Here is a 12,881-nt window from a genome sequence, read left to right as displayed (position 1 = left end):
CTTTGGAGAAACAAGGCGATGCTGCATTGAACTAGATGTATCTGTGGTGGGAGGATTCCTTACACCATCTCTTCTCACAAGAATTTTAGAAGGACCAGAGGACAGAGAAGTATTGAAAAGGTCTTAACAGTAAAGCAAGGAAAACTATCTTCAGGCTCGAGAGACAAACTAAAAAATAATAAAAAGAAGAGATGCTTGAAACATTTCAGAGATCTATAATTAATGCAGCTGGCAGAAGTCCAGCAGTAAGACACAGAACAAAGTTCACTGGATTGTAACATCCTTCTCCACGAGAACCATAACAATGGCTGCTGAGGCAAAGGAGTTACATCAACCAAAGGAAAGTAATGAAGGAAAGTAATGAAGGAAAGTAATGAAGGAAAAATCCTCCAAGGCAAAAGCGGCCTTGTGATTAAAATTGAAAGTATTATGACACATGTAGAATAACCTAAAGAAATGTCAAATTATGTGGTGCTATTGTGCACAAGATTGAAAGACTGTAAAAGAATAAGGCAGCATGTTGGACATAAATAACTTCAGGCAGCAAGAATAGATTGAATTTCTGGTGCAGGTCAATAAATGGGGAAGGTTTCACACACATGAAAAAGGGACAGTACATTTTAACACTGGAGAGTGTTACAAGAGTCCCCTAAAGGAAATGAGACAAAAATAAGAAACCAGTGACATGACGGTTTACAAGAAACACCTTAAAGCAGACATTTCTTTACCAAGGCAAAGCAGTAGATAGTTGGAGAAAAAAGCTACATCAAACAGCATAAAGCAAATCATCTCACTGCTTTAAATAAACACATTTTTTGGGCCAGACACAGCAAAACAATCTTTTTTTATCATAGAATAAAGCATGCTTTGGAGTATAAAAGTGTCTGTTTCAGCCTGTCTGTCTCTTTAATGCACTTTCTGTGTGATACATTTCTGTGTAGTGGCTGTCAAGGTGAAAAATTACTTGGAAAGGAACAAAGTGATTGCTAGGTCAGTGGCTAAAAAATATCCGTTTTCTCAGGCTGCTTGGAATACGCAAGATGTACTGAAACCTGGTGCAGTCAGCCAAGCAAGAGAGGATATTTCCTCCCCAAACTGGACCAGGCATATTTGGTTCAGCTGCAGACTGTGTTTCTCTGGGAGGGATGTTTCTTGTGCCAAGTGTCAGCAAAACTGGGTTAAAGACTATTTACAAGGCATGCAGCTGTTCATAACACACAGCATCAGGGCTTGCCACATCATGACAGCGCCTGTAGATTGATATCACCGGAGGTGTACAAGATGCCCTTTGGCATCCAACTTTGCATTTACCATCTTCGTCAGCATGAATTTCAGAGGCTGTGCCGCAGTTTCCAACCATCAGGATCTGCGTGTGTTATTAAAATAATGGCCATAACAACATAGACGTGGGTTAGGCGTAAAGAAAAGCCATCCAAATCATGTGTACTATTCATTAACTGGATGTTCATATTGAAATATAAGCTTGTTACCTCTGTAGTCTGAGTCATGGGGATGCCTGTGTGAGGAAACCCTTATCATGCTATTGTTGTTTGCTAGGTGGGCTGGCAGCTGAAGAACTTGGTGAACTTGCTGCGTGGGGACCCTGCAGGTGTCACCCTGACGCTGAAGAAACGCCCACAGAGCACACTCACGTCAACCCCTGCTCTGCTCAAGAACATGAGATGGAAACCCTTGGCTCTGCAAGTATGATGACTGCTTTCATCCTCCGCAGATATATTTGTGCATGCCTGTTTGTGTGTAGATATGTATTTGTATGTGTATATCTCTGTGCTTCTGTCTGTTCAAAATGAGACTGCACAGACCCTGGACATTAGACACCAAAATCCTGGACCAGCTCATAAATTACCAAAATGTAAGAGTACAAAGTGAGAATGATGTTGAATTAAAGTAGCGCTTTTACAATAGGATGTCATCTAAAACAAGATCCCTGAAGCAAACATTAACTTTGTAAAAGGTATAATTTTTAAGAGATATATCGTTGCTATGGGCTTTGCACAGTATTGTGCAGGTATTTTTTTTTATTGCATCCACCTTCTTTATGTACCACACCTTGCTACTAATTTGTTGGACGTTCCAGCACCATTCATTCACAAGTTGACCTTAGTGGCATCTGTTGTCCTACTTCGGCCAAAGCAACCACATTATTAGGATTGTGTGCCTGAGCCAGAATGGGTGGAAATGAGAGGGATGTGTATTAATGTAGCCCAGCCTTTCTTTGAGTCCTAGGCCAGAAAAAATGTTTTCTCCCCCTCGAGGCCCTGAAGCGCAGTCCTGCACAGCCTCCTCCCCCTTCACATCACACTCTCATTCTTCTTCTTCTCCACATAAATCAAATTTGCTCTCCTGCTGGCATTTTTAAGGACAGAAGAGACAAAAAAGAACATAGAAACTAATTTTTTCTGCTCTGAGATGTGACTCAAATTACCAATGTCAAGGTAGTCTGTTGAGTTATTAAAAAGAGCAGTGTGCTGTGGAAGCCCTGCAGTAGCTCTGACACAGATAATGGTCTTATGATGAAGCACATCTCCCCATAATACATCTCAGATGTTAGTCAGCTGTGAGTTACCCAACATATTAGCATAGTTTGAGCAGTGACAAATTAGTATTCATATGTTGAAAGAATGTCATTTGTTACTCATTTAATAAGCTAAGTTGTTTTTGGAAGTCCATGTTTTATCACTGCAAAACTGGCATATTGTGATTGGATCTCTCTCACTATTTAAGTTAAGTTGATTATATGATGATATCATAATGTGACACATATTCTGTTATGAAGGCATAATGAATAAACAAGGAGCAATATATTTGTACTGTTTTAACAGACTATGTAGGCTATGACCAGATTTTCCTTGACCTGAATGAAAGGGACAACGAGACTGCACACCAACCCGTCTTCTTGTCTGCACTAGTTAGAACTGGAGCATCCGAAACGTACAGTACACTGCTCATTTCACGGTTGAGATGCTCAGCAGCACACTCTGAACCGAACAAATGGTCGCTGACTGACTGACTGGACTGCTGTGAACTCCAAAATTTCTATGTGTCAATCCCTGTAACTGTTCCTCCCCCTCTCTTTCTCTCTGTCTGCCTGTCTCTCTCTCTTTCGCACATGCTCACACATACACACAACACTCACTCACTCACTCACTCACTCACACAGCCAATCTTCCCACAGAGCCCCAGCAGCAGTGTCGCCACGCCTACCAGCACTTTAAGTACTCCATCCAGGAGGAATAGCTGTGCCCTGCAGGACCTCTACATCCCCCCTCCTCCAGCAGAACCCTACACCCCCAGGTGAACTAACACTTGCATGCTTTACCAAACACAGGTACCCTGTGGAGTTTTTGACCACTAGTAGTGCTGTGGAGCAATATTTTTACAAGTGGGACCCCATTTTGTTTGTATCAAAGATTTTCTGTAACTAAAGATAGCGCATTACACGCTGCGCCAATGGTATGAAACGGTACACACTTCCTGTCTCCTAAATGCATAATTTATTCATATTTTATTTTGCTAGCTTCAGATATTTATATAGCGACTGATAGATGACATTAGCTGTTGCCAGATTCCCGTGAAAGAAACGGGTCTCGAACAAAGTTAATTTTCTCCTTATTTGTCCGTCTGGAAAATGCCATTTTAGTGTCGGAATGTTCAGGAGTTATGTGGGTTGTAAAAAATGGGTCCAATATTTACTTTGGTAACCACAGGGCGAAAGAATCGGTCATAATGTGTGTTCATATTGACTTCTCCCATTCACAGGTCCCAGTACACTCGGGACCTGCCGCTAGTCTCCTAAAGAGGTGTGGCAGTGGCGAAACCCACGTGACACAGATACAGGAAAATATTGTGGTGTTTCAGTTCTAAACTGTCTCTGTTTGTATCCTGCACACGCACAAGGACGCACATGCACACAAACGAGCACACTCCATACACATTCATGCTATTGATTTCATAGTACTCCACTGACTGACAGTCGGTGACACACAAAGAAGTGTAGCATTGCACCCACAAAGGCAGTGAAGAAGAAGACAGCTACTGTAGCTAGCAAATATGGACGGTTGCACGGGTTAAAATGTAAAAAAGTTGGCTTTGCAAGTGTTTTTTGAATGGGCTAGGGGCTGAGAGCCACAGACAGGCTGGAGAAGTGAGCCAGTATTGAGAGACGGACTAACACATTGTTGGTTTTGGGCTATTCATGGGATTTGTTGACAACAAATATATAGAATATCGCCAGCCTTATCCTTCAAACTAAAAACCTGCCCGTTTTTTTGAGAGTTTACACGTATTAATCCTACAGTACATTCTGATGATGGAATTGCTTCTTCTTTTCTCTCATATTAGTCCAGATCTTCACTGATATTTAAATGACTTCCTGCTTTCCGTTACCACAGAGATGACAAGGGAAATCTGTCGGGTGACGAGCCTCAATCGGATGTCCATGTCTCAGAGGGATCTGAGTCACCAAACTCCTACCTGGACCAAGAGTGTCGGCGGAGATTTCCTCTTGTGGAGGAAGATGCCATACTGTACTGTTACGAGTATGACCAGAACCAAGAGGTGTCATCAGTCCGCAGGGGAAGCACTCCCACCTATGGTAAGACCTCTGCCTCATCCGAAGTCTCGCTGCTGTAATCGTGAGAGCCAAGAGCTCAAAGCCCTACGAATGTGACGTTTGTATGCTTTTGAGATTCTTTTGAGACGTCTGCGGCTGTTTGATGTGTGTGTGGGCAGCTGTGTAATATTGACGTCCCATGCGCCTCCTTGCTCCAGGCAGGCTCAGGCCCATCTCAATGCCGGTAGAATACAACTGGGTGGGAGACAACGAAGACCTGGCCAAGCTGAAGAGAGAGAGCAGGAGAGGTGAGTGGGAGGCAGTGGGAGAGAGAAAAAGGAAGGGAGGCAGAGAAAGGAGGGACACGGAGAGGGACAGAGGGAGCTGAGGTGAGTGGGTGGATATCTCATAATATCCTCACTCTCTTAGATCTCCGAGCCAAAAAGTAGAAGGATGAGCTGGCCTGTCAAAACTGATAACATGCTGCATATCTGTTCGTGCCTCTATCTCCTCCATGTGTTCACAATCTATCACTGCTCCTTTTTTCCCTTCATCCCTCTCTTTTTCACTCTCAGCTTTGTCGTTTCTCTCTGTTGCTTTGGCAACTATAGAGATATATCTGGAGATTTTCACATTTAGTTGCTGACTGTCGAGCTAGGTGGTAAACGGAGTGGGAGGAGACTGAATTGCTTTATTTCAGTCTCAAAGAAAGACTTGAGTGATGTGTTTGTTTCCTCTGGGGATTGTTGGTGATATGTTGCTCCTTTGGGCTTTAAAAAACAAACCGATTATGTTATATTTATCTACATAAGACAGTATTTGGAAGTTTTGAGGGCTTCCTGTCCGAAAACAGCATTCTTCTGTAGGTAGTCTTTTGAAACGTCAGCATTCACTGATCTCAGACAAGGACATCGTTAAACTGACTGGTCTTAAAGTAGATTACATAAAAGTGTGTAACTGTTGTAGCAACTAATATGTGGTTAAAAGTCCGTAGTCTAGATGGAAGGAGGTAATTGACAAATGATCTTACTAAAATGGAGCAGCATCTTGTAATTCAGAAGCATTCTGTTGTACTGTTCAGGGCATTTAGTATGTAAATGATAGCTTTTTAAAGTAAAGTGTGTGTAGCACTGAGTTTGCCTCTGTTGTGTCCCTGCAGAGAATTCCCTGCTTCGTTTTGCGAGTGAAGATAAAACCCCGGGGGAGGACTTCCTGCTGGGACGCAGCCTGAGTCAAAACAGGAGGAAGACGGAGCGAGGAGGCAGCCCCACCCAGTACACGCTTGTCCCCGCCCTCCAGATGGAAGTCTCCCTGTCCACATCCAGCTCTGACTCTGCCTCCCTTTACCATGTCAGTCCCTTATGTCTGTGAAAATCTGTTTTTCTTTTCTTTTCTTTTTTTAACAAACTTTATTAAACAACAATATATAACAGACAAATACAGACTAATAGCCAAGGCAACTTCTCATCTCATTGCATTTCTACAAGCATTAACATTTCAACATTCACAGCTTTAAATCTTGTTATTCAACTGCATAAATACATTTTGTCCCTTGTACAGTATTCCAGAGACTCAATCAAGGAGTTATAGTCAAATAATAGTACAGCAGGAGCGTTTAGCAACACTGGGATCCTCTGCATGACATCATTGTTGTTTACTATGCAGGTGTTTGAACGATCCTCACTGATGTCAAGGTCAAAGAAGAAGAGTAAAGGTATGAGCATTTGTTTAAGAGTTTTACTTGAGTGCTCAAATGTAATCATACACAGACACGAGTGTTTTTTTTTTTCGAGGAGTGTTTTCTGAACCCTTCGTCTGTTCTGCTCCCTTGCTGGCGCCTGCAGCTGGAAGTCCTATGTCTTCAATCAGCAAGCGGCGGATTTCCTGCAGAGACTTGGGTCAGGGGGACTGTGAGGGCTGGCTGTGGAAAAAGAAGGATGCTAAAACCTATTTTTCGCAGAAATGGAAGAAGTACTGGTTTATACTGAAACACACATGCCTGTACTGGTACATGAACGAGGAGGTGAATATGATGGGTTTTTTTTCTCCAAAAGAGCAATACACACTATTAAGCCTTTATTCATTATGTGGCACTTTGATTTAACTCTGTTTTTGCTGCTCGTCGCAGGATGAGAAGGCAGAGGGCTTTGTCAGTCTTCCAGAGTTCAAGATCGATCGTGCCACTGAATGCAGAAGGAAGTAGTGAGTACTGATCAAGAATCAAGCTCGTTAGATTTGCATTGCTTTTCTGTTTAGCCTAAAAATTGGACACAACATAGGTACAAATTTCTTGAATACAACTCACAAAGCTGACAGCAGAGTCATGTTGCACAGTGATATAAAATCCTACAAATGTATTATCGGTGTAGATGTAACCTTGTGCAAATTGGTTCTTGGCAGGAAAAACATTGGCATATATATTGAATAATTTAGGGGACTGACCATGCAAAACGGACAATTTAAAGCGAACGCTTGACTCACAACCAATATGCACATGCACATTGCACCAGCAGCATTTTAGTATGCTGACAGGAGGACAGCAAATGCACACATTTATGGCACATTTATTATATTTTGTATAGGATTTTAACGCAAATCTGTGATTATGATTAAACAACTGATATAGATTATGTAGCAGCAGTGCTAATAGTAGTGGATGCAGAAGACTGAAATTACCAATACATGATGCAGTAATGTTATAAAATATATCTATAAAAAGTAAGTAGACAAAAAATGTAAAACAAGAAGTGTGTAGATCACATTTCATCAGTGATATTTGAACTAATTCTAAGACAATCATGTCATCCTTTTTGGACCTGAGGGCAGTATCTAGAGGGAGGGCTGAACATTTGTAGACAATGAATGTTGAAGGAGAAGGTTTAGTAAAATGAAGAGGTTGTAACATAGTAGAGATATGCATATTCAGCATTACTTCCCAACCCATATTGTGTGTATCCTTAAGAACAAATGTGTTGAATGCATAAAACATTTGCAAAGCTCATTTTGGAAGTTCTTTTAAATTCAATGTATTGCACAGGCAGGTGCACGATACAAACAAAACGGTAACCCACTCAAAGGAAAACAGCTCCATAGCGCTACCAGAGATAAAAGGAAAACTCTACAGGAACCTTTATAGCTACTTGATGTAGACATTTTTAAGGACAAACTAAAAATATTTAAATCTTTAGATCACCAGTTGTTAAATCTGATCTGGTTATGAATAAAGAACACATCTTGCTTTTAAAGATTCAATTTCTAAGAAACCAAAGAACAATCTTGCAAATTACACATAGACAGTTTACTTTACTTTACAGAGTATACTTTGTGGCAAATAGCTGTTAGCACTAATAGGTTAAATGCCAGCAAATGCATGCACATTCACACACTTAATGAGACTCAGACTTATGTACAGCTCCTGAAAATAAGCAGAGCTGTTTATCTTATGATGCAGATTGCTGTTTTTGTGTCAGTGTGTGTGTGTGTGTGTGTGTGTGTGTGTGTGTGTGTGTGTGTGTGTGTTTTACCTCGGCAGTGTTCCCTATTTATATGTTAATGTGCGCTTTACATCCCCGTGCTTGTGCTTACATATGATTAAATATACCATCGGTTCTCTTTCAGTGCTTTCAAGGCTTGCCATCCGAAGATAAAGACCTTCTACTTTGCAGCAGAAAATGTAGACGACATGTCCCGGTGAGTTAATGAGACTGTGATAGTCATGCTGTAAACTCCCCCAATCCCACATCTGCAACTACATTTATACCCCTGCTGGCCGGATATTGAATCCCTGTACCAGACTGCCCACTCTTCTTGAACAGAGCAGTTCTGTAAGGTGATTGGTCAAAAAGGGACACACATACTGTACACACACACACAGCACAAGATGTTTTATTGGATGTCAAGCTGCTGTGCGTCATGACTGTTATTCTCCCCCACAGGTGGCTGAGTCGTCTCAGTATGGCAGTGGCAGGCTACTCTGAGCAGGAGAAAAATCGCCAGGACCAAGGTGAGATTAGTCACAGTCTGTTCACGGTGCTGCAAAGGATTCTCAGTTTGTTACAGGTTGCTGGTCAACACTTATATAAAACACCATGATTGAGAAATCATATATAAATAAGTAATGACAAACGCATGGATAATTATTTGGCCTAGTCTTCACTTGGCAAGGTTTTAATTCCATATCACAGGTTCAAAGCAGTAATTTCCCATCACAGTGTATCTGCTCTTTCAACTTCATCTCATATATGCTGCAAAACATGAGAAACAGAGAATTCAATGAATAAATCTTAGTTCTACATCAGTGGCTTTTTCAACTCCTCTCCCCGGTTTCACTTCACATCTGATTCTAACGTCTCTGCTTTGTGCTGAATATAAATGCTATTTTTAGGGGCTGAATGTGTGCTTGTTATTTTCATATTCTGGTGTTCTTGGGCTTCTCACAAATGGACAGAAAATGATTTAACCAACCCTTGTTCTATTTAGAGGAGCCTACATAGAAACCTTGCAAAGGTGGGTGGGCGAGATCCGGTTTGTCGTTGGTTTTATGAAGAGGGGGCTTCTTCCTTACCAGACAAGTTGCTAAATTAGAACCTTAACACCTCCAGAAGTTTCAACAGGAAGTTCTTACTTCATTAGTCATCTGTCTCCATATTCAGCCTCAAAAGTTAGTCAGACCTGGACCTAAATCACTCCTACACTACACCTACACTGCAGCTACACCTGTCAGAACAACTCATTAATGGGCAGAGCTGATCTTTCTGACCTTACGCAGCAGTTCAAAAGCTAAACCTATCATGAATTGTAAATATGTATTATTTGTATCAACTACAAACATGTAAGTAAAGCCTCATAAGCCATGAAGAACCTCAGCCTCTCTAAACTCAGCTACTGAAGTGCAGGTGGGAAGATTGTAATTTATGCTTTAAAAAGCTTGTCTGCTATAGAAATAAAAGAACATGAATCAATATGTTTGTTCATGACAGATTACTGGAGTGAGAGTGATCATGAGGACATGGAGATGCCCTCGATGCCAAAACAGGACAGTCCGCCACCACCTTATGACACCTATCCCAGAGCATCCTCAGTGAGTCTGTCAGCCAGTAGTTAAGTAGATAGATATGTGGCAAACTTCTCTTTTTTTACTTGCTAACTTTGTGTTTAGGTGAGTCCCTACCTGGAACCGAAACGTGGCCACCTCTCCTCCTCCGACACGTTCCAGTCCCGCTCCTCTCATGACGAGTTCCACTCTGAGCCTCAGGACGGCAGCAGCAGCAACAAAAACGGCGTCTCCCCTGGGCAGAAGACGAACATCCACCGAAACTCATGGCAGGACCAGATGGAGAGCAACGCGAGGATGCACTACCTCCAGACGTTTCCGGTGGAGGAGACCCTGCTTTCTGAGGACACAGGCCAACTTGCGATGGAGTACCGCAGGCAGTCCACCCTGCCCGCACAGCGCAGTCTGCTGCAAGAACAGTACAGAGCCCTGCCTCTGCCACTCAGGTCCAGCATCGATTCAGATGCGGGAGGGAAACCCCGCAGCTTCACGCTACCCAGGGACAGCGGGCTACATGCTATCCTGGCTGCCACCGCCGCTGCATCGGATCAGAGAGACCACCATCACTACGAGCTGGACCGGGCCAGAGGCAGCGGTCAGACACACAGCATCTGTGTTTTACATCTTTTTAAAACGTACCACAAGCTTAGACCTTTACAATTATAATAAGGTTAACCAACATTTATTGACAAATTTCAATTATGCATTTAAGGCATTTATTAAAAGAATGTGAAGTAGCACAGATAATTACAAAAATTAGAAATTAGGATTTGACAAAAACATGTATCCACATATTTGTGATAAAAATATACAGACAAAGTTGGCTGATATTTATTGTAAACCAACTGCACAGGACATGCTTCCAACCAAGCTGAGTCACTTGTAGCACCTTAACACCACACGCTGTGATTGAGACCGCGTTAAAACTAGTTTGCAAGTGAGAAGAGGAGTCGAAAGAACTAATGGATTACTGTCAAAAGGATCACTATGTTTTGCATGGAAAAATGAGTGCAACAATATCCGCTTTTATGTAAACAACAGTGTTAAATAACACCCAGTTTAAAAATCAATTCAAATCAATACATTTGGTACATGAGGTTTGGTGTGGATGAAGGGGTATTTGAGCGTATCTGACAGGGATGTGGGTATACGTCGCACAGATAAGGTTGGACACCACTGCAGTGGAGCACTAGAGGAAATCAAGGTGTCACACACTTTACTAAGATCACCCTGACATCTCCAAATGTAGGGACATCTCCTGCTCACTGTTACATGCAGAGCAGTCTTTTCTTCTGCATAGTGTTGAACAAGTGCACTTATTTGTCATCAGTTATTTTATTAAAGCTGCTAATAGGCCAACAGAGCCAGCAAATGTCAGAGGTTGAATACTCGCTATCATTGCTTTATTGGATTGGATTTGAAGCCAGCCCATTTGCTGTCCCTCGAAGACCTCCAGGGCAGTTGCCTAAGTGAGATCAAATTTTATGTCTTATTTGATAGTAATTTATCTTGACATTCCCCTCTCTCTCTCTCTCTCTCTCTCTCTCTCTCTCTCTCTCTCTCTCTCTCTCTCTCTCTCTCTTTCGCTCAATCGAGAGTCATTGTGCCTCTCGGCAGTGTTTGAATGGTGAAGCGAGGAGGAATCCTTTCAGTCCATGTTAATGTTGAATTCTGAACAGGATAAAGAAACGCGCCTAAGGGTCCTTTCTTCTTGTCCTCATTTATCTATTGCTCTACCGTTCACTCTCTCCACCACTGCCTCTTAAGACAAGAAAGAATCACAAACAGCCGGGAAATAAAGCATGATACATTTCAAAGCACAGCCCCAAAGCTTCAGAAAGTACCACCCTGCTTCCAAAACACAAAATAGAGTGACGACTAACAGATTCAGAGCACTAGTGTAGTGTCGGTATCATGCCAACAGAGGGCAGTGTATGTAAACAGGAGACAAGAGGGACCCTGGTAGTTTATTAGAATAATACAATAATGTATGAGATAGCACCCGGTGTTTTCCCTGTAGAAGATCCCATAAGGAAGAGACTACCACAGAATGATGTATTAGAAAGAGGGGGAATGTGCATCCTGTAAACCCGTTAAGAAGACTGTATTATCTGAGTAAACAGGAGAGGCTATAGATAGTGCAAAAAAGATTTATATGGAAGTTTTATGGAACACAAATCGTAAAAGGAAATATAGAAAAATGGGAATAATTTTTAGAAAGACCTTTTAATAATGGAATAATGATAATAATGGAAAATATTTTACTTGTTTCACTCCACTGCATTTATTTGTTAGTTACTAGTTACTTTACCAATTAGGGTTTTACATTTAAAAAAAAACATATTAAGAGCTTGTAAAATATGATGCATTGTTATAGATTAAACTACCAAGCAGTTTATAAAATTAGTGCTAAAATGCTGATGATCTAATAATTTAACCATCACAGGAGCGATATTTCTTTATTGATTATACTTTTATATAATAAAATAATCTTTTCCTGATTATACTTACATACTTATACTAAACATTTTCAAAGCAGGGCTTTTACCTGTAATGGAGTATTTTTACAGTGTGGTATTAGTACTTACCTCAAATAACTTTAACAGCCTTGTGGATGAATGGATGAATGCAATTTTATTTATGATACTCACATGAAACTGTTATATTTGAAAAATTCAACATTTGTTTCCAGAAAAATGTCCTGGTTACTCAAGATATTCTTTGCCAATTCACGCTGGGCAGGTAGCATACACCAGGCTTGTGTGGATCTGTGGGCAGAGAGAGGCTGCAGCTACAGTTTCATATGGTGGAGATTCACTGCTAAGATTATATTGCAAAAGTTTCTAACTAAGTGTCTTTGTTCAGTTTAAAAAAGGCGATAATTTAGAAGAATTCTCTGTATGCAAGCAGTTGTATTTAACTGTAAAAGAATCATTAGGAGTCTCATTCTTGAGTTCAGTTTAATGTAATATCTTTGTTGATGATTGCTTGTGCTTCTTGCCAGGTCATGGACGGGACTGCAGGATGCAGGCAGACTCGCTGGGAGATTTGTACCGGGCTCTGGAGCAGACCAGTCTGTCCTCCCCTGCTGACCACAGATCAGCCAGCCGCCTGGAGTACAAGCGCTCATTTGTCCGCCGAGTCAATGACCCCCTGCTCAATGACAAGCTTCATCGCCTCCGGATCCTCCACAGCTCACTTAAGGTAACATGTTTTGAGTATTTGTGTCTCTCCAAACCTGTGTTTTTTTGTGGC

The 12,881-nt window shown here is 41.5% G+C and overlaps 1 protein-coding gene across 7 annotated transcripts in view; it reads left to right on the top strand.

Annotated features, from left to right (window-relative positions):
* Positions 1 to 12,881, top strand: part of LOC120544077 (connector enhancer of kinase suppressor of ras 2-like) — a 29,324-nt gene that overhangs the window by 15,283 nt on the left and 1,160 nt on the right. For 4 of the 7 annotated variants that reach the window (XM_039777610.1, XM_039777608.1, XM_039777612.1 and 1 more), the window contains exons 9-21: positions 1,558 to 1,704; positions 3,182 to 3,315; positions 4,413 to 4,615; positions 4,792 to 4,881; positions 5,733 to 5,923; positions 6,239 to 6,287; positions 6,418 to 6,596; positions 6,702 to 6,775; positions 8,192 to 8,263; positions 8,509 to 8,576; positions 9,553 to 9,653; positions 9,732 to 10,221; positions 12,631 to 12,830. In XM_039777610.1, coding sequence (XP_039633544.1) covers positions 1,558 to 1,704; positions 3,182 to 3,315; positions 4,413 to 4,615; positions 4,792 to 4,881; positions 5,733 to 5,923; positions 6,239 to 6,287; positions 6,418 to 6,596; positions 6,702 to 6,775; positions 8,192 to 8,263; positions 8,509 to 8,576; positions 9,553 to 9,653; positions 9,732 to 10,221; positions 12,631 to 12,830 — 1,998 coding nt within the window. The remainder of the gene's footprint in view (positions 1 to 1,557; positions 1,705 to 3,181; positions 3,316 to 4,412; positions 4,616 to 4,791; positions 4,882 to 5,732; positions 5,924 to 6,238; positions 6,288 to 6,417; positions 6,597 to 6,701; positions 6,776 to 8,191; positions 8,264 to 8,508; positions 8,577 to 9,552; positions 9,654 to 9,731; positions 10,222 to 12,630; positions 12,831 to 12,881) is intronic. The other 3 variants (XM_039777613.1, XM_039777614.1, XM_039777609.1) reach the window with 2 other exon arrangements.

The sequence above is a fragment of the Perca fluviatilis genome, chromosome 16 (genome assembly GCF_010015445.1).
Source record: "Perca fluviatilis chromosome 16, GENO_Pfluv_1.0, whole genome shotgun sequence".
Classification (NCBI taxonomy): Eukaryota; Metazoa; Chordata; class Actinopteri; order Perciformes; family Percidae; genus Perca; species Perca fluviatilis.
The sequence above is the reverse complement of the archived record's forward strand: the minus strand, read 5'-3'. Positions and strand labels throughout refer to the sequence as shown.